The sequence below is a fragment of the Melospiza melodia genome, chromosome 1, assembly GCF_035770615.1.
Source record: "Melospiza melodia melodia isolate bMelMel2 chromosome 1, bMelMel2.pri, whole genome shotgun sequence".
NCBI classification, from domain to species: domain Eukaryota; kingdom Metazoa; phylum Chordata; class Aves; order Passeriformes; family Passerellidae; genus Melospiza; species Melospiza melodia.
Genome location: NC_086194.1, coordinates 25,667,335 through 25,689,562, shown reverse-complemented (window position 1 = coordinate 25,689,562; position 22,228 = coordinate 25,667,335). Strand labels below are relative to the sequence as shown.

The 22,228-nt window shown below is 36.2% G+C and overlaps 1 protein-coding gene across 3 annotated transcripts in view; it reads left to right on the top strand.

Annotated features, from left to right (window-relative positions):
- The window catches only part of SLC25A13 (solute carrier family 25 member 13), a 99,058-nt gene that overhangs the window by 65,199 nt on the left and 11,631 nt on the right, over positions 1-22,228 (top strand). For all 3 annotated transcript variants that reach the window (XM_063151808.1, XM_063151799.1, XM_063151789.1), the window contains 3 exons: positions 3,911-3,963; positions 4,918-4,998; positions 17,245-17,385. In XM_063151808.1, the coding sequence (XP_063007878.1) occupies positions 3,911-3,963; positions 4,918-4,998; positions 17,245-17,385 (275 nt within the window). The remainder of the gene's footprint in view (positions 1-3,910; positions 3,964-4,917; positions 4,999-17,244; positions 17,386-22,228) is intronic.

Below are 22,228 nucleotides of genomic sequence, written 5' to 3'. Positions count from 1 at the left end.
GTGTCTATGTTTATACCTGAAATGCATATTTAGAAATCACAGGTATTTTTATACATGCAAATTTAAGAAAATTTTGAAAGCTGTGATTTGTCAAGGTCTCTTCCAACTGGTGAGGTCACCTACATGTCATAATAGAATTTTAATCAGAAGTCCACCTGATGAGTCACAGAATGCTTCACAGACTTAAACGGAGCATCCAGTAGAGATTATTTCACACATACTTGATGGAAGTTTCATGGAAAATTTAAGTACCAGAGATAAAATGTAGTTTAGGAGGATGTTTGGTAGCCATGCTGTTAATGCCACTTTGCCTGGAGGATGGAAAAGAGAGGGAATGCTATTGAAGACACTGTCATCTGTGGTCATTAGCTGTTCAGGAGCTTGTTTGTTAGTTTTATTTCTGTTGATGGTGCTTCTAGCCCTGCAGTGACTCCAAATGCAATCTAATTTAGATTTTAATGATTTGTTCATCATCCAGCTTCATCATTACTGATGGACTCCCATGCTAATGATGCAAAAAGACTGTGGCAGAAGCTTTCCTTCCAAATTATGCAATGGCATACCATATATATGATGGGGAACTACAAGCCTACTTGTACCCCAAGTTCTGTCAAAGCACAACATTTTCAGGAAATACCCCATTTCCAGTTTGAGGGAGCTATATTTGAATGGCAACTGGTGATTAATTGTCTAGTTTATTGTGTGAATCCTGTAATGGAAATATGTGGCAGTTTTCCATTACTGCCTTCCTGTGAGATGCCCTAATGGTTTCAAATATTTTATCTAGACTGAGCAACAGAACCTTCAGTCACTGTTTTTCCTAATACAAAGGGAAAATCACATCTGTTACATGGTGTGAAACTGAAACTTCCCTGTTAGACATCTAAAAAAATACTTTGTTCCAGTAAGATTTTTGTTTCTCAGTGCTATCAGTACAGCTGGGCTGGACGAGCTGTTGTGTGTGTGTTCACAATGTATTTAGACTGCTTTCAGAAAATAACTTGTAGGGTGTCACAGAATGAATGCAGCTTTTGGTGCTCTGTCTTGCACACACCTTCCCCTTCCCTGAGAGTCCCACTATGACAGTGTGTCAGATACAAAGTGGTACATTGTAATTGCTGCTAAAAAGCCTTGGATATAAAAAGGCACTGAATAATGTGTTTACTATATACTATACTCGCAGGCTGCCTATGTGCAAGATACTCTGCTCTAATGTTATAAAAGGCATGCATTTTTAAGGCACTGTCAGACATTTCTAAGCCTGTTCCCCATCTGTGTATATGTCATATTGCTGATCTGCTAATGCATAGTAACACTAAGAAATTCCCACTGTGTCAAGATAACCCCAACAGAAATATGACATTTTCATATGGGGCCTTTGATGTGCTTGCTTTCTTTCAAAACTTAGCATCTTTATCATGTCTAAAAATTTTTTGACTGTGTTTCAGGGCTCTCATCAAAACAATAAAGAAAAGAAAATTTAATTTTGATGGTCACAGCATATAGAATGCACAGGTACTACTTTAAGATAGGTATGAGATCAAATGAAGGGTCCCTCTGCCTTCCTAAGATGCTGGAGACAGTAGACCTAGCTGTACCTGGTAAAGCTATAAAACCTAGTCTTAAAATTCATGCTGCCTTTCATAGAACACTGTTTGCTATCTTCCAGTAGATATATACAGCATTATCTGTAATTAAACTTACAAAGCACTTTTATACTATAAAATCATGTGTGAAGTAGAGGCAGGAAAAGAGAAAAATATTCTAGGTTTTGGTTGCTCAGATGGGTTTTTCTGGTGTTGGGGTTTTTTAAACTGCTGCCTATTCTATTTAATCTTTCTCTTTTCTACCTCGAAGTTTTATGGAAAACTTTGAGTTGTAACAGTCCCAATCAGATTTGAGTACAAAAGGAATAAATCAGATGGGAAAAAAATAACTTGTGCCAAGATAAACATATTTTTATTATGACTTTGCCAGTGTTTTTGCAAATGCAATGTTTTGGGAGCTGAAAAATGGTTAAAAGGCCACCTTCAGATCAGTTCAGTGAAAATGCATTTGATTTGTCCTGCTAATGTTGGTTCCAAGATTGGAGGTTTATGCAGATCATCAACTGGACTACTTTTATACTATTCCTATCTTGATATTTTAGAATGTCTCTTTCTGTGATTTATTTGATAAAATACGACTTGAAAGTCATGTTATGTATAGCTTGGGTGTAATAAATATGTATATGTGATTTTAAAATTAATGACCTTGTATTTGGAATTGTATCTGCTATGTTAGACCTGCTTAATTTTGCTGGATTTGGCTTAAGATGTGCATTTAAAGTATATGGAACATTTTTTTAATCTCTGAAGGTACAAAGTTATTTGCCATAATGTTTACATAAAGCCACACGTCTTATAGCAAGTTGTAAATATTATAGCAATTACAGAGATAATTTTGTAATGAAAATTCCTGTTCATTTTATATTATTCTGTTTCCCTCACAGTGCTGCAGATAATGTAATATTTAATTACATAATTCTGAACAGCTTAATGGTTTTTCATTGAGGTCTGGTTTCACATCAGTTATACAAGTAACACTTTTTAAGAAACTCATATTCTAAAATTTAACTTATTCTGTTTTTGGTTTTGAGCAACTGTATATGAACTTAGTGCTACTGTATTTTTAAATTTGAATATTCAGTCATATGATCATAATGCAGCATAGTTATCTTGGGTAAATGTTACATGTATGTGCGCATCAGTATAAAGACATCAGTGTATGAACATAGTCTCCTGCTACCACAAACCAAATTATGCTTTTCTTCAATGCCTATTTCTTATTAAGAGGATCGGTAGGAACCAGTAAAGCTGATGGATGATAGCAGGATTGAAGAATGTGCTAAAGCAGACCATGCGCATTTTTCTCTGTGTTATTCTCACATTTGGTTCTTTAAGAAAATGCTTTTTAGCAGGTTGACTTTTAGAGGTGGAAACTTAATTGGTTTTGGGGCTTCTTTTCAACAAAATAAAACCATGGAGAGGTGAAAATGTCAGGCTTTGTAGAAAGCACCCAAATGTGCTGCCTGAGCTGGCAAAACAAAGGGTTCTGCACCAGGAGCTCTAGCTGGGGTGATTTTCTCACATTTTTGAATGGTGTCCTAATTTCATTATGCTGATGAAGGCTTGCAACACCATTCTAGCTTCAGGCTTAGTTGGTAAGCTTTGCCTATTTTTAGGCTGTGTCATTCAAATGTTTACAAAATATCGACCATTCACTTCAGCAAGTGAAGCTGACAGTCAGAAATTCACACTTCCAGTTCTGTAACACATCATTTCTAACAAAATAAAATAGAAAATTCCATACCTGCATAGAAAGCAACATAACTTCCTTTGTTTTAAGAGCTGATGATTTAGCTGGGCAAAGAGCTCAAGAATGCAGTCATACATGTTTGAATGTTTTGCATTATTTTGATTCCTATCCCCTTCAGTCCTGCCATCTAATGCCATTGTTTTTGCTAGGAAAAGGTATGAGGTTTTGACTTTTGGAGTGGATTCATAGTGTGTCTCACAAAATTAATTAGAAGGTCTTGATTTTTGTGTGAAGATGCAGAAAATAAAAGTCAGCTTAGGACATTACTGAAGCATATTTGGCAAATCTATATTAGTGTTTAAACATAAAATTAGCTAGCATGAATTAAAAAGAAAAAGAAACAAATACATATAGACAGTGGTAGCACTTGAAGTAGTAGCACAAAGTTTGTTCTCAAAATTGAATGTTTTAAGTACTCTCATTATATATAATAACACAAAATTGCTGTAAAAATCGCCTGTTTCTAGGTGCTGGTCTCTACATACATTTGTTGATTTGTTTATTTAATACCAAGTTACTCAATGCCTTAGAATTCTCTGTTTCCATGTTACAGGTCTGTTACCACAGCTATTAGGAGTAGCACCAGAGAAGGCCATAAAACTTACTGTAAGTTTGTAAATGGATTTTTTTCACATTTCTCCACATTGTAAAATGCAGCAAATTAAAATTGGCAACTGTTAATATCTGACTTGTGAACAGTAGAGGTGGTATACAAGTCTCATCCAGAAGTGTACATGTAAATTTTAAGAATCTTACTGAAAACTTATTTTTGGACTCACTCCAAAATAGAACAAGCTCATTCAACTTGTTCAGCTCATCTGCTTGTTTGCAAGTAGCATAGGCCTTTGGTTTCACTTCTTAGCAAATCAGAATAGTTATTTATTGGAGAGCTTTTGCTTTTGAGTCTCCACGTGGTTACTGTATGGATGATTCCAGTGCAATAGGAGATAAATAATATGAGCATGTAGTGAACTGTTGGTAAGAAAGGAACTTGTTTGTGTGATTTTTTTTTCTAAATGTTTTACTTCTGTAATTTTGTTATTTCTTAAGTGTTTGTAAGGCACTTAAGAATTTCTAATTATAATCCAACCATAATATATTGTTTATTCACTGATAAGACAGTATTCATCAAAGCTAGTAGTATGCATTTAAAAAAAGGCATGTAATGCTACTAATTGAATTGCCATTGTGTTACAGCTTAGTATTGAACATTCTGATATTAATTTGACATTTTAATTTGTTAATTTTAATTTTCTATTAATTTGACACCTCTAAAATATTAATGTATTTTATAATTTTCTGATTTTAAAAATTACATTATTAGCAATGATTTGTTTTTTGAATAATAAGTATTTGAATTATACTGCAAATTCGTGTTAGAAGGGAGAACATAGCTTTAGAATATTTAATGTAAAATCTAAGACTTTGATTTCTTTGATATCTTGTAGTTTGCTAGCTTAGTGGGTATATTTGCATTTTCATTTGCACAGAATTTGCAGCTGATGAGTGTTTTCTCTGACCTTTTAATTTATCAGCTTTCATAAATGTTTGTCTTTTAAGGTTAATGATTTTGTGAGAGATAAGTTCAGGGCTAAAGATGGATCTGTCCCACTGGCTGCAGAAATTCTTGCTGGTGGCTGTGTAAGTATCTTTAATTTCCTTCATATGACATTCATGAGAGTGCAGTTCATAAGATTAATTGTGTGGACTAAGGCTTCTGTTTAACCACAGATCCGGTTCAAGAGCAGACTCTGCTAGAGCATCTCAGCTCTTTCCTAGATAGGCCAGCCGTTCTTGATGAAAGGGTAAATGTTCCTGTGCATCGTGCCTTTTAACTGCGCTCTCTAATTCTCACAGCTTGGAGTTTGTTTCCTTAATCAAGAATGTGTCTTTATTCATGTTGGCTGTAGCTTATGGCCTAAAGAGGATTCATGCTAACCTTTCCAGAAGTTAATAATTAGTTACTACTTTGTGGCACCCACTCTACCACGTCACTTCTTTCCTGATGTGTTATTGCACCCACTAATTTTCACTTTTTGCAGTGATACTGGCTTTTTGAAATGGCAAAGACTGCTCATGCTTCTTTGAGTTCGTTGCAGACGTAGGCTGTGTAATGTTAACTCAGAGCATAATGCATTCCTGAATGTAGGCTGTATTTAAAACCCACTAAGATTTTAAGAGTGTTTTCCTTGCACAAAGTAGTATCTTAATGAACAACTGGCGCATTACTGGGTAAATGATAATACTTCACTACTTGGTCTAGTTCTGTCTGTTCATATTACAGCTTACTGTATCTGCTGTATTGATTTGTTCAAGCAAATGTAAATACTTTAGGTAAAATGAATAGTTGTTCAAAGACCAGTGCATTTTGCAGATAAAGAGCACTGTTTATTTAAAACAGCTTTGATCACTGGGGCAGAGCAATGTTGGTGTATTTTTAATCTATCTTTGTTTCTGCTGTCATAAGACAGATGAGGTCACATTTTCAAGCAGCTTCTACCTGTGTCGGAAACTACAGTGAGCAGCAACTTAAATAAAAATGCTTGCATCTTAACCTCAGTAGGTGCAGAGATTTGTGCTGTGTGTGCTTGCAGAAAGTGAACTACGATTATGTGAGCCTCAGGGTGCAGGGGCTCGCTTGCATTGTAGGCTGAGAAGCCCTGGCTTTCTGTAATTCTCAGGAGATGGGGCAGGATTTGGCTGCTGTCTCACTGCTCCTTCTGTTTGATCACTGACCTGTTGTAGACTGCCAGGTAGGATCCCCTTGTTCTGTAACTTTAGGAGCATTCAGGGAAGAAAAAAAGAAGGGGAGGGAGAGAAGAATGTGGGTCTCTAAAGCCCTAAATAAAAAGCATGCTGTAAATGAAGGAAAAATGCAATAAAGTGCTTGCAGAGTAAAAAGTATTTGCCCCTTACACTAATAAAAAGTCTCATGAACATAGCAGCCATAGAGAATTCTGCGAAATTTTCATTTAAAATGTCATTTGATCTAGAGTTTTTATTTTACAGACTGCTGTGAATTTTTTAATGCAGTACAAAAAGCACTCTTTACAGAGACCTGTCATTCATGAGAATGCTGCAGCAAGCTTTTTGCCAGCAGTTCATTGAAAACTAAGGATCTGCTTTAAGAGATAGGTGATTTGAGATGTATTTTAAATGTGCTGTAAATGTTGGCTTGTCCTAAATTTATATTAACAGTGAGATGCTGCATGAAGTTGTAGCAGTAGACATGCAGTGGCAGAATGCCCTGAGTTTTCTTTTAACTGCAGTGCTCCACTTAAGGGCATAGTTTGGTGCCAGGTAGATAGGTTGCAACTTGTCTCTTCTGCAGGTGGTCTTTTGGCTCTTTTGTAATTTTAAACTCAATTCAGACTAGTAACAGAGCCTCTCATTATCAGCAGTTCCTAGGTTTTTTGGGGTGAATTTTTCTGTCATAGTGTAAATATATGTGTCAGATATGAGATGCCAAAAGCATGCTTTTTCCTCTAGCTTTCAGCATTGTATTGGTCCAACTTTTAGTCCTTGTTGAAGCCATCGTGAAACCTGTGATTTCATTGTGGAAGCAGCACGGACAGTGCTGAATGCTCGAAAATTGTCACTCTTGGATTTTTACCTCATTTCACAATGTAGTAATTGCTTATGTGGGAGGCAAGAAGACAGGAGGGCATGATGTGTTAAAGTCTAAAAAGGGGAAGACAACTAAGATTAATTTTCTAAGACTCCTGCCCTATCACCTTTCCACGTTCTCCGTCTAGTTCTCAGCTGGGATTGTGTTACAAACACAGATTTAAATTTTTCTTCTTCAGTGCTTCTGTTTCCTTGGAGTGTATTCATTGCTTATGCAAGAGCTGAGTGCTAGGATGCATGCGAGTTTGTAATGTTTTAAATAGCAGCCCTGTGTATATGATATAGTAATAATACCTAGGAAAGGGAGGACAAGCAGATCCTTGGATAGGTTGGATTGTTCAGTAACACAAAGGGCTTTGAAGGGGTCAGTATCACCTGAGTAGCTCCACTCTGCTGTTTGCCCAACCATTGCCAGGCATTGACTTTTAAGTCTCCAAGGAGTTCACTTTGCATCATAATTACTGTGAATTAGTACACATGGCTGACTTTTGCACTTGTAACTAAAGCTGATTGTTTCATTGAACAAGTCTTTTTCTGTTTTGTAAACTGTTTTCTCTCCTAAAAAAAAAAGAAAGAAGAAAAGAAGAAAATAGATCTTTTATTTCATGACCTTGCGACACTTAATTCAGTTAACAGCCTGTTTCATAGCTTTTTATTACGTGAAGATGAAAGCGATAGGTTGGTTGAGATTTTTTTTTTGAGACCCCCAAGAATACAATTAAAAGTATAACCTTTATACTTAAGGAAGGCTATTATGTAAATTACTAACACAAGATTTCCATCTCCTTTGTTTGTAAGAAATTTTCGTAATGACTATAGTATTTGTTACCCATAAAAATGCGTGTAGCTTTCAGATTTGCACAATGCCTGACACCCACCATGAACTCTGATCTCTGCTGTGCATTTTGGACTCTCATCACTCATGCAAATCCTACATAACCCTTATCATTATGAGGCTAGTAAAAATCTTCAGTTTCAAGGCAGGGTGTAATGATGCTGTAGAGCTAAGATCTGCTGAGCACCGAAACCACAAAGCTGGCTTAACCTTATTGAATTAAAATGGACACATATATGCTGGGTTTGATTTCTGCTGATGCTATAACTTACCTTCGGAATTCCTTAAAAAAAAAGGATGTGTAAGCTGTAAGTACTATACTATAAATATTTTTTTATACTGGCAATAATATTGAAATTTCTGGAAGCTTTATTTCATGGTCTTTTACTTGATTTTATATTTAAAATAAAAATAATTTTATATTTTTATATTTTAAATAAAAAATTAATTTTAAGTCATATCAAGTTTAGCTGCTTGCTTTTTTAAATCTTCATTCACTTACAGATATCTGTTGAAAGTAATCTGATTTTTTTTATATAGCATTATATATTATTCTTCTTTTTTTGAGTTATATTAACACATGGAAGACTCTCTTTGTAAAAGTGTCATAAATACTATATTTGGGGTTTTGAGACATTACCTTTAATTCTAACTTTTTAGGTGAGACAATCATTTTGCTTAGTACCTTAAATAAAGCAGTTCAACATTTAATGAAAAATTTACATTTGTGTAACTGGGAAGGAGATGCAAATATGCAAAATAAAGAGGGATATAAAGCATAAAAGAATACTAAGAAAAACACAAGAAGGATTACAGCATGACTAAAGGAATCGCTATATAATGTATGTTGCCTTGTCTGCATATATTAACACAGTGATCTCGGTAAATAGGGGCGTAATTTTCAGCAAGAAAAGAGAACTACATTTTGCTTTATTAACCTTTCCTTCTGCTCTCCCCTCTCCTTCTGAACACACAGTCTTTTCCTTCCCAGCTGCTCAGTGTGTGCTCACTATTAGCCAGCTTAAATCATGTAGCACAGTACAATTACAGATCCCATACAGATCTGCTTTTGCTTAAATTGTCAAGGCAATTTTAGGCATATTTCGAGAGACTTTATAAGAATCATAATAAAGTTAAAATGCATCAGACCTGCTTGGGCAGCCTCAGCTCTGCTGTGGAACATAAAAATTAGATATGGTTAACATTGAGTGCAAAATCCTGCCCAGAATTAATTTTTATACAGGAATGTGATGTGAAATTCCATGTGAATTGTGCCAAATAACAGATCCAGTGCAAGTAGTTTTATTAAGCTACTTAAAACATTTATTTTATGTTTCAGAGAGTAATAAAGATAAGTCCACATCTGAGCTACATTTTCTTCGTGGCATTGCAGTGGAGACAGAGGATGTATAAATTGCAATTCCCACATTTAGATCTCTTACTTTCAAAAATTCAGACATTTGGAAGTTGTGGACTAAAGGAGATTGAAGGTGCCATCCTTGATTTCGTTATTATGCAACCTAAATATGTTAACATTCAACTATATTTGGCAAGAGAAGCTGAGCCATAGGTAAAATTAAACTGCACAGTGTATATGCCAGGGGAAAAAAATACCTGCATGTATATCTGGGAAAAAAAAAAAAAAACAAAAAAGAAGCAAACAATTGCTGTCACACATAAAAGCTTTGGTCTAGTTTATTGAGATAGCTAAATGAAGATGGTCATCTTGATGATTGCTCTTATGACCTTTGACAGCAAAAGGCATATGTCTCTTGAATGCTTAGCAGATTTGTTCTCAGAGGTCTGTTCTCCCTGTGGCTGGGACCCATTACTTTCAAGGAGAGTCCTATCTGCTTGTATATATCCAACTTTCATATCTGCTTTAAGGTAAACTTCAGAATCTCCTAATACATGCTTTTTTCCCTTGATTAAATTTAAAGCTGTTTTTCATGCATAAAATTGATGTTGTTCAATAAATTATTTAGATTTAAATTCTGTTTAAGATAATTAATATAATATAGCTGAATATACTATAATTAATTAAGTATTTTTAAAGTGTAGTACAGTTCTCTGAACCACTCTAAAATTGTAGTTATTTTCAGCATGCTGAAAATCATTTAAACTAATCATAAATTTTTGGTAAAAAACCCCAGCTAGATCTAGACTTAAATTTTATTTCACATTTCCAAACTCACTCTATTTCAACACTGCTCTGTTTTAATTGACTCTGATAAATTTTCATCTAATTTTAGACTTAAGCCTTATGCTGAGGTTTGGGAAGGCAACACACAGTAACATGATAGCCCTTTCCAAGGAGTTGTACTAAAGGCTGGGAAAGTTACTGGTGTAAAGCTCCTGCTTCTCTTTGGCCTCACCCCATATTTCCTTGCAGGTTTGAATGTTCTTAAAACAACAGTTTGCTGAAATTGTCATCCAGTCATACCTACTTAAACTGGTCTTTCCTTAAATCAGTAATGAATTTTGCAGAACTTGATTTCATTTAGTTTTGAATTTTCCTTTTGCATTAGTTAATCTAATTTAAACTTTTTTCACAAAAAGTATTTTTCCATAACAAATAAGAGATTTGTTTCCCTCTTTTCTTTCTTTTCATTTCCTTTCTGCGTGAAAAAGAGAGACAGAAAAGTTTTCAAACTTTTTTTCAAACTGTAAAACAAGAAGGGATGCCTAGGTGTAGGTTGATAGTTTTCTGATTCCAGAACCAAACAATTCTGAATGCTTAAAAAGTCCATTTTTTCCCAACAAAAACTTACTTAATATTAATTCAACATGAAACTTATTTTTTTTTCTCATATTATATTAGAAATAATGACTGCAAAGTTTTACATGAATGCACACTGCAGTTTAACACATGGATTTGTTTTGACAATTATATTTTATTACATGTCCCTTTCTCCTTTTACTTCTTCTTTTACTGGCAGTAAAATATTATGGTGTTTACCAGTGAAGGTTCAAAAAAACCCCAAATCCAAAAAGAAAGGCTCAAACTCAAATCAGGAATTAAAATCTAGCTTTCTGTGAGAAAAAGGAAGATATTTATGATGTCACAGTAATTTATGATGTGACCAAGAAATAATGGGACACAGTTTTAATACAGCTACCATGCCTTAGGACTTGAAAGGTCTGTAAATCATTAAATGATTCTACAGCTAGTCAAAATAGACAAGTAGAGCAGACAGAGCCAAACATTAACAGATTTGACAGGTCTGTAAGTTAATTGCTTTTATAATGCCAATCAAGTAGGCTCCACTTTGATTTTTTGGCTAGGCTTCTGAGAAGTGAATTACCTATAACGTGGAAAATATCCACAATTTTAATTGTTTTTCCCATTGCCGACTTGGTCTGTGCTTATAAACAAACCATACTCCTGTTTGTTTCTGTTTAGCCAGGTCATTAATATTCTATTGTAGGACACTCCTCACAACTTGTATCTGAGTCTTGGAAATCCAATACAGTAGCAGGAATGTACTTGTGTTCAGACTAATTGCAATTCTATTTATGAGCACTTTTATGTGAGGATTTGACAGAGCTTGCTTTACAATTTATGTACATTTGGACATTAACAAGACTGTGATTCTAGCAGTGTTCCCTGTTTGAGCTGCACAAAGTAAAACCTTAGCCAGACCAAGGGAAGGCTGTCCTCAGAAGACAAGAAAGATTAGCTAGAGAAAAACAGAATTCTGCCTGAGCAGCATGAAAGCTGTTTCTGTGATAGGCTGATCAGGGTAGTGAAAAGCATATGATTGAGGGCTCAGGAAATCTTGTGATCTGAAGAAAAGGTATTTACTATATGAACTCCCATTGCTAAAGAGCATTATCAGAATGCTGTGTAGATAGGACCACAGATGAGAGAACACAAAATAGCATGAGATGGCTTGTCTAGATTTTTGAGGCCTGGCTTTATGGAATGAAAAGGTAGCATAGAACCAAGCTTTTGAGAATCCAGTATGCTTTGCTCCAGAATAGAGTACCACAAAATCAAGGTGGTCACCTTTGAGATCTGTAAGAAATTAAGGTGGTCACCTTTGAGACTGTAAGAAAAACAGTCATTTTGGACTGCTGTCTGTTACTTGGCAGCTTTTCTGGTAACAGGAGAGTCCATAGTGAAGTCCCCTGTGCAGCAGTTTGGCATAATTCATCTAATGCTCTTGGGACCTACTGCCATACAAACACCAAAACTTTTAGGGGTAGTTTGAAGCACTGCAGTAAATGTGGCTTCTAAGCTTTGCTCTGTTGTAGAGTTGCTATGTGGTTTTGAGGTAAATCATTGAACAGTTCTGTGCCTTAGTTTCTCTTTATTATACAATGAAGATGGTAATTCTCCCATTCTTGAAATCATTGGTACATTTTTAATTTAATTTTTTTATGACAATGAGCAATCTTTATTTAGTGTCTGTACTTTAGGAATGTTGACTTTAATTAGGATTAATGGATGCTATGAAATGCACAGGAAAACAAGCTGCATCTGGAAACTTAAAAGGAGTAAGGGCTTGGGCCAGAGTATGATATACAGTAGGACTGAATATGATAAACAGTCGACTAAAAATCTTGGAATTTGCACCTCCTTGTCTTTTGCAGATTAAGCAAGTAACCAAGACATTGTGGACAATTTGTTTTGCAGAGGTTGTTTTTTGGTAATTGTATAATATATTGTTTATGTATTTTTATGATTGCCATTAATTGCTATAATTGCTATCCCTGGGTGATATTGTTGAAAAACATTAACACTCTAATAACACCTTTCTTTATCCATGAAACCATAAAAGGGGATATGTGATAAGTTGGATGGGATGCAGAAGCAAGATCTAGGCTGACCCTAAAAGATGTTACTGAGAGCAGGAAGGGGGGCTACAATTTGAAATAGATAGTAAGGTTAATTAGAGGAGCAGGAACATTTGATGGTCAGTAGCACTGAAAGGAAAAGAATCTAGTACTTTCTTCTGGAGTGGAAAACACAGAATTTCCTTCTTTAATTGCAAGCTGTATTCTCTTCAGAACATACACCAAAGCTTTCAAATGGAGATGTGAAAGCCTGAGGAGAGTTGTGTCTGGTGTGCTCATTTCTTATTTAATCTCATAAGGACACAAAAAGCAGTTATATTAAAAAGATCAGGAATTTCTTCTTCTCAGTGTAATGAGGGGGTGAAAAACTTTATTTTCCAGCAAGTTTATTGCAGAGTGATTTGAACACGAAGAAATAGAAAACATTTTGACTTCTTAAACTGAAATACTGTTAAATGCTTGTTACTAAACCAATTTTTTTTTTTAATTACAGAGTAGGCTTTATTTCTCCATGGACAAAAAAACCCAACCAGTCCTCAACTATTTCTACTTGTTCCTTCTTTTCAGTAAAGTAGGAAAGTAGCAGGAGACATGATAGACAGTACTGAATTACTGTGCAAGACTATACTGCCATCGAGAGGTGTTGGGTGATATCATACCAATTGCAGAGTTGAAGAACCGCAAAAATGGGGAAAAACCCAGCATCTTTTTAAAAATTCACACGTGTTTGGTTGCATAGCTAGCTGACTTTGTTAAAGCACATTTAAAGGCATGCACATTTCTAGTTGTGCTTGTATGAATTGGATCACAGTGATATTTCCCTTTTATTTTCTTGCTCTAAGTCAAACGACCATAAGTGCTTGTGATTAGGTCAAATGTTAAATTCTTTCAGAGTAATATGGGCCCTTTGAGATAATTATCTATGCAGTACCTCTGGTTATCTATGCCTATAAATATCCCAAAGTTGTAGTTTTTACTTTAATCACATGATAATAACTGAAAAGTAATAGATTTACTTATACAGTCAGATCATTTGTTTTAAAAATGATTGGAAGATGTGATAAAGAATTCAGAGTTGAGGGTAGCCAGGTTTGTAACTTCAGTACAGAAAAATTTGTGTTACTGGGAACCATCTGTATTAAACATTTGATGTATTTGATTTTTCTGACACTTAGTGGAGAAATCATTAAGCTTGAGCAACCCAAGCTTAAATAGTGTTTATTCAGGACAAAGAAAAAAAAATTACTTTTCAAATTCTTCCCTTTGGGAGTGTATTTAAAAATCTTATAATTAAATACATTTTTGACTGCAAAAGCTATAAAACCAGAAGGAAGTATTCTTCAACTTTTGGCCAAACAAAATGAAGGAACAGGGCGATACAATGTGCTGAGGATGTTTTGTCTGGTTTTTTTTTTTTTTCCATACCAGTTCATACCAGTACCTTGAAAAGACTGGAAAAAAAACAGATTGATAAGATTTCTTTCATTGCATTCTCTAGGCAAAAATTGAGAAAGGAGACAGAAGCTGTACTATTGTGATTCGAGCTACTGATTTGGAGATGAGGATATCTGGAGACTCTTACAAGTTGTGAATGTTTGAGCAGGGAGGAAATGCACACACTGGTCATACAATTAAACTGTCTGCCTCAAAACCCCTTCTTGTAAAACCAGATTCATTGTACTTTCCTCACAGAAGCACTGGGAGGAAATAAATTAATATTTATGAGACGCTTGCATTACTGTGATGATGAATAACACAATAGGAGTTACCAGAACTAGATAAGCAAGAAATCATTTCATTAGAGAGTACAGTAGCCATCTCCGGTTTGCTTCCCCCCCATTTTGAGAGCAAGGAGCTGCAGTTTCCAGCACAGATGCTCAAATAACAGAATGATCAAAGCTCCCCACCGAGACACTGTACTTGTTACCACTGGAACTGCCTCTGCACAGGCTGATAAACCAGCCTTCCTCTGCATCACAAGGCAGGCAGGTGGTGAAACCCTCCTACTGAGACCTCTGTCAGGTATTGTCTGCCTCGGCACGCTCAGTTATTCTGCGTTTGATTTTTGGAGTATGTCTTAGATCAAATTCAGAGCATGGCACAGGTTGTTCAGGGAGTTCTGGGATAGTATCTGGACAGTCTGGAAACACCTCACTGGAAATGACCACTGTCTCTCTTCAAACCTGCTGTGTGGGCAACAATATTGATAGTCCTTTTAGTGCTGTGTGGTGCATGCAGGTCTCTGTTTTAAAACTTTGAATGTAGCGAGCTTGGTTGCATGAAGTAGGTAAATAATAGTATCTGTGTTTTTTAATTGCAAGCTGAAGCGGAGGAAGTCCTGTGTGATTTAGCCAGAGCAGCAAATGTCTAATGCTGGAAGTGTCTGCACAGCCAGGCTGGACATGCAGACATAGGCATTTATATGCACTTCCTAGCACCTGAAGTACTTCCCATCTGTTTGTGTTGAAATTAGATTGTATTGAAATAATTTGCCATTATTCTCCTTTAAAATCAGAGATACCGTTCCACTTCCTTTCTTTATAATGGCATTCACTTATAAACATTTTTATAGATTTTTAAATTGTTCCATGTTTTGGTTCACTAATAGTAATAATAATACTAATTTTGTACTAATACTTAATTTTGTTGTAATCTTTTAAAATCTAATATGGTTTTCCTGTAGTGAAAATTAAAGGAACATTTCTCATGGAGTCATGGCACAATGAACTGCAGGAATATCATACTGAGGGAATGCAGTTTAATTCTGCTAGTAGATCAATTGATATGAGTTTTTAAGTAATGTGTTTTAGAGAATGGCTCTTGTATAAGAAACTTGCATATGAACATTATCACCTGCAATTCAGATTTTATCATTTTTAAGAAGAAAATATATATGTTGGTAGGGGGGAATGCCTAATAATTGCAATATCTATGCCAAAATTTTTATTATATAGGAATATGCAATTCATCAAAGAACCTTTCCAGGATTCTATTTTATTTGAGACCTAGCAAGATGAGTAGACAAATAAAAGAAAGATTTTTTTTTTGAATGCTTGCTTGCTTAACATGTTCCAGTTTAAGTGCAAAACTTAAAGCAGCATATATGCTAAATAATTTATCAGTCTAATTTTTGATGGCAACAAGAATAGCAGTTTTATATATACTAGGATTCTGGTTTGGTAAAAGCAGTCAAATTAAATTATGCCAATTTGAAAGTCAAAACCAGTTGAGTTACACAAGAGTATGCTTTTCCTGGTCAAAATAGGAAACACTTGGGATATTTTGGGGGTTATGTAAAGACTTTAATTTGTAACCACATTGTATATGCTCACTCCAAGTGGTAGGCAAGAATAGTTGTTCGTGTGATTTGCCATTTCTTCAGCACATTATTTGAACCATATTACTGTGCATAATTTTTATTTTGAATGATAGTTAATCTCTACAATTAATTCTTTTAACACCGGGATAATTTTAAAAATACATGCACATGGTGTTTGCATACTAGACATCACTACATGCAAATGCTTTTAAATGGTTATTTTATTTTAGTCATTACCTTCTAGAACAAAGTAATTGTTTTCTTGCAGGGAGGGCAAGGGTTGCCCTTTCCATAATTCGTGTGATTTGAGAACGTAGAGAAGAGCAGAGCTGTCATGCCACAGAATTACATACTTAACAGAAGTTAGAATGACATTTTGTTGAATTTGAGCCAGAAGGAGTTTGAATGAATATTTTTTTAATACACTTAGGTAACCTTCACATTACCTTTTTTTCTGGTTGCAGATTTTTAGCTCAGGATCTGTCAGTGTAGCTGAAAGGTTATGCCCTAAGTTACATATGATGAATGAGATGAACTTTATGAGAACCAGAGGGAGTCCAAAATGCTTGCCACCATTGTGTTTTAAAGCAGACTTTCAGAATCAATTGAGTGGTGTCTTCCCAACAAATGGAGACTAACACATTGAAAACATTTAGTGGTTCTTGATTAATAGAATCCTTCAGTCTCTAAACCTTCTTTTCTTTAATGCCTGGTACCTAAATAATCATGTAGAGTTCAGATTCTTGAATCAAACAGCATTTAATGGCACTGAAACTGATAGTTCAGAGGGTTTTTTTAAAAAGCACAATATACTTGCAATTCTGTTCATTGGAATCCATGCGTTCTTTGTTATATGAACTCATGTCAAAATTGGAAAACGTTTCTGCCAGTTTCTACTCTTCAACAGTATGTTTTCACTTTCTATATACTGCACATCACAGCTGCTTTACTAGTTACTAATTTTTCCTTTTACTTCATTACTTGTGTTATAGTGTTCTTGCTTTGTCAATATTGCATAACTTTGTGTTGGAGAATGTGTTCTTGCAAAAAGAATTGAGCTAGTGTCTCTCTGATGTACTGCAGTGTCCTGCAGTGGCTGACCTGCTTCCTCTCTGTTTTTCCTGATGACTCATCTCGTGGGGGAGTAGGTTTCTTACCTTGTGAGATGCACTAATACTAAAACTCTTGACTGCTAATAGCTTAACAGAGTGCAGCAAGATTGAAAATGTCTTATCTTGAATGTAACAGGATGCACATTGCAAATAATGTAGCAGGTTAATATATTGATTTCTGCTTTTAATTTCAGGCTGGAGGTTCTCAAGTAATCTTTACCAATCCACTGGAAATTGTCAAGATTCGATTGCAGGTGGCTGGAGAAATTACTACTGGTCCACGAGTTAGTGCCCTCAGTGTATTAAGGGACTTAGGTTTCTTTGGTCTCTACAAGGTATGTTTTTTTAAAATGTTAAAAATAAGCCTATTATAAATTTTCAAATCAACATATAATTTCATTGTTCTCAGAAACTTTCATAGGTGGACACAATTTTACTTTCTAAAAGAAAAATTATTATGTGATCTTATATCGTCATTTTTGATTAAGGGAAGAAACTGTCTCATCTTTTTGAGCATATGGTTTTTGTAAATCTTACTGAGATTTCTTTTCTCACTTCAGCAGGTTTAAGGTTCATTGAATATTAGTTTGTGATTCCTGATATTCTGTCTACTGTAAAAAAAAAAGCGTATTTTCATCTGCTACATGGTATAGAGCTTACAGTTTTGGAACTTGCTTTTGCTCTTCTGTGGTTGATTCAGCAATTTTCCTAGATGTCATCGTTCATTTAGTGATGGGAATTAACTGCAGCACAATAATAGTGAAGAAATACAGACAGTGGGAGCCCAGCATAAAAATAAACTCCTAAAGCAAGCTTCCCCTTGCTTCTTTAGAAGAATATTTTCCCAAATAATACCATGAAAAGCTGCCTTTGTGAGCATATGCTACAGACCATACAGTTCTGCTTGCTGTATTACTGTTTTCACATAGATACATAAATATGTAGGAGTCGTTAGGTTTAATGTTTGCAACAGGAGTGAAAACATCTTCTGAATATTGAATCTAATAGGAGATATGCTACAAATAATTTAAGGGATTAACATATTTTTAGGATGTCTTCTACTTTCAGATGGAGGAAATTAGGTATGGGGGAATATGAAAGGTCTTGAAGCACATTGAGATAGCCACTATACTCAAGTATTGAAACAAATATTGTAATGGATACCATATACTGCAGAGCACCGGGTGGTGTTGCTTCATACTCTGCAGCCTACAACTCGGAAGAAAGCTTGCATACTTCCAATTTGTCCCAGGATTTCCAGTGAGGGTGGCACTATTCCTCTGTTTCTTATTTACAGCAGTCCAACCATAAATTGAAGATGCTTCAAAAGACACCAAATGAGCCCCATCCCCCTCCTCCTCAGTATTTAAATTCCTTCTGCTTTTTTAAGCATCCAGTCTTTTAAAATTGTTCTGTTAACATTACAAAGAGGGAGCCTGCCCATGAGAACGTGTCTGTATGTTTTGGCCTGGAGAGAAGTTGCAGGTCTGAATAGGATTTAATGGGGAGTTGTTTTTCCCTTTAAATTGACTTGCTAATTTTTTAGGTGTTTTACTGAAGCTGAGGCTATTGTGTAAACTCCTAGTAAATAGCATTACTGTGTTGATCAGATTAACATTTACAACTGAAAACAGGGATTTTGTAAAGAGTCTGCTTCCCTGAGGCTGTGCAGGAATGGAGGTCAGCTACTGACTTTTACTTGGACTAGCAAAAAGAAAACACAAAATGAAACCAATGATGAACTAGTTTGCTAAAGTAGCAATTTTTGAATTTTTTTCTCCCTGAATACTTGCTCCTGGTGGTTGAGCAGAATTTGCTACATTTTTCCATTTTTAATGGCATTAATGTCTTGGGTTGTATTGTGAATTATTTCTATCCTCTAGAGTAAATCCTGGTGGACATTAGTCAAGACTACACATGAAGAGGAGCTACTTACAGCACTATGTTGCGTTAAACAGACAGTTATTTAATCACAAAACACAGTGTCAGTGCTTCATTTATTGAGTCCATTTACCTCCACAAAAAAAACCCCAAAAAAACAAAAAAAAAACAAAAACAACAAAAAAGCCACAGAAGGGTTTGGATTTGTTTTTACTCAGCTATTGTCTCTGTTTCTGTCTCTCTCAACCCCTCCACTCCACTTCCTGTGTTCATGTCCTTTTGCATGTCGTTAGGATTTATTGCCTACAAAAACTTGAGTGATTTGTCAAAACTAGAGAATTTATCCTGTCAATGACAGGCACTCACTGAGCACAGACCATGTCACAAGGCTTGTGTCCAAGGGCACCCGTAGTCACAGATAGGTCTGTAATTGGGCAGCTTTGTGCTCTTTTCTACCAAACATTTGGGACTGCAACCAAAAGAAAATGGCAATCCTATCTGCCCCCTTTCCTGTCAGAGCATTTGTGCACCCCCATAATGATCTGGAACAAGAAAGGCATTAAAGCCTCCTCCTCCTTAGGGCTTAGTTTGTTTTGAAACCAGAGCAGCTCACTCTGTAGCTCCTCAGGATAGTTGTACCCAGTCAAAGGGAGGAATGGCTGTGCCATGGGGACCCAACCTGTCTCAGAATAATTTTAATCTGCCTTGAGGTGCTTGTGGAGCTGCAGTGTTGGAGGCAATAGCAGCCCTCTCCTGAATGCTTGTGCTGGAGCTGGCAGTGTTTGTGAGGGCAGGCAGATATTAAAAACTCATTGCATCAGTCATCAGCTCCAGCAAATGTTACCCAGAGACATCAATGGTTTTAAATGAATTTCAGATGAGACTAGATTTGGTAGGTGCTGCCTTCTTTGGTGGTGCTTCTAAATTAATTTAGTATGTATAATGACCAAGTGGACATCAAAAATAATGAATCTTCTGCTAATGAGAACCGAAATATCTTGGTATGTTTGGAATGTTCATACTCTTAACAAGTCAAATTAGCTTTAAACTATGAAATAGGAATAAGGATTTTATTACTATCTCAGTACTTCTCATGTTGTTCACTCTAACAACTCTTTCATTTGCATCTGAAGTCTTTGCTTTAGCTTTGTCTTTCCTGTCTCAAGACACAAGGCTTGTATCTCAAGCCCTTAATGTACCTACTTTAGTGGACCTAGTTGTGACTCCATAGACACTGCCGTGGAAGAGCAAGAATAGATAGTTATTCTAGAAAATAATTTTATTTGGGAATCTTGAAGTTCCTTTGTAGGCTCAATGAGCCTTCATGTAAGTATTCCAGCTGTTTAAACACTTGTCTATCCTAGCCATGACTTAAACTTTACCTGATTGACTTCCTTCTGCAAGTGTTGAAAGCAGAATTTTAGACTTTTAATTTCAGGAATTTTAATTTTAAATAAATGAATGTCTTTTTTGGTTTTAAGTTTTGTTTACCGCATGGCAAGGATTGCAGTGAAAATTCTCCTTTCCTAGTTCAGAGAAAAGTCATGCCTGAAAGCTGTTCTTACTTCTACAGATCCATCTGGCATATTCTGCTTAGTTTCCATGAGTTGTTTATGCTGAAATTCAGGTGAAAATCTGTAAGAGTCCCGTATCGTAGTCAGCAAGGAAGAATGTATTAATTATAAGTTCGGCCAGAAGATGTGAAGAGTTTGTCTTAGCTTCATGAGGCAAATTCCTGCATGTCTTAACAAGATGTGCTGCTTGTTATTTGAATTCTTATATTTTGTATTATTTTCTACCTATGAAGCACTTCCTGTGGATTTTAAAATAAAATACCCACACCCCCCTGATATAGTTAATTTCAGCACTCCTGTCTTGCATTAACAGAGAAAACCAAGGCACAGACAGATAAATCTTATGTCTCATGTCAACAAATTAACAAAGGAAATGTAAACCCTCTTTGCATCCAGCTGAGTGAATCTTGTATTGATTATGATCATAATTATCCCTGCATTCTAGTCCAAATGCATATCCTTTGAGGATCACTGAGAAGAAGCTGGATTGCATAGTTTTGGTGCCCTTCTGTATAAGTGAGAGTAATATTATTTTGGGTCATTCATTGGCATGTTAATGTGCCACTTTACTGTGCTACTGACAGAAACAATTCACAGGAGTACTATGGTGAGATCTCTGCTCTCTGCTTTCTCTACTTGCAGACTTGATGTTAGAATAATTTTTGTTGAGAGCCAGTCCTGGAGGTCACCTGGGCAACCTGACCAGGTATTTGACCACCTTTACAGTTTAAAAGCAAACATAGGAAAGAAAAAAAATCCCACACCTACTTTCTTATGACTAATTGAATTGGCCATGTTCAAGCTTCTGGTCCTTCCACTGTGCACCTCCAAGAGTAGTTTTCTTTCCCTGCACTCTCCTTTAAGTGAGCAATAAGGTCTCTCCCTGGCCTGCTTTTCTCAGAGTTGAGCGCACTGAGTTCCTCTTTTATCTGCCATGGACTACACAGCTGGCTTGATGGCCCCACACTGGACTCACTCCTGCATGAAAACATCTTTCTTGTATGGGAGAGACCAGAACTGGACACAAGGCTCCAGATGTGGTCTCAGCAGTGCTGAATGGAGGGCAACAATCATTTCCCTTGCACTCTTGCTACTGTAGCCCAGGGTGCCACTGGCTGACTTCCCTGCAAAGAGGCATTGCTGACCCACACTCAACTTGGGCACAGCATCCTCCAGTCTTTTTCTCCAAAGATGCTTCCGGCCTGTATCCATCCTATGAAGTTATCTCTGAACAGCAGCCTCTCACTACAGCACACTATTTCCCCAGTTCAGCATCATCTGATGAGACTGCAGCTCATGTTCCACTGGTTTAGCTTTGGGATATGATGACAGACCATTTCAAAAGCCAGGCTTTTAGTCAAGGTGTACAACATCCATTGCTGTCCCCTGATCCACAGGTCTGGCAAACTGGTTGGTCAGCTGTGATTTGGTAAATCCAAATTAGTTGCTCCCAGTATCTCCTTTGCTTTTCATATGCTTGGAAATGGCTTCCAGGGACATTTGCATCATAAACCTCCCAGGAACAGAGGTGTGCCCAGACATCTTGTAGTTTCCCAGAACTTCCTTCTTACTCTTCAAGATGGGTGTGATGTTTATCTGTTCTAGTTACCAGAACCCCCTTGTCTGACTTGACCTTTTGAAGGTAGTAACAAACTCACAAGGTCATCAGCCAGCTGTCCCAGCACCATGGAGGTTTCTGTTCTGGTCTCAGGGTTGTGCATGT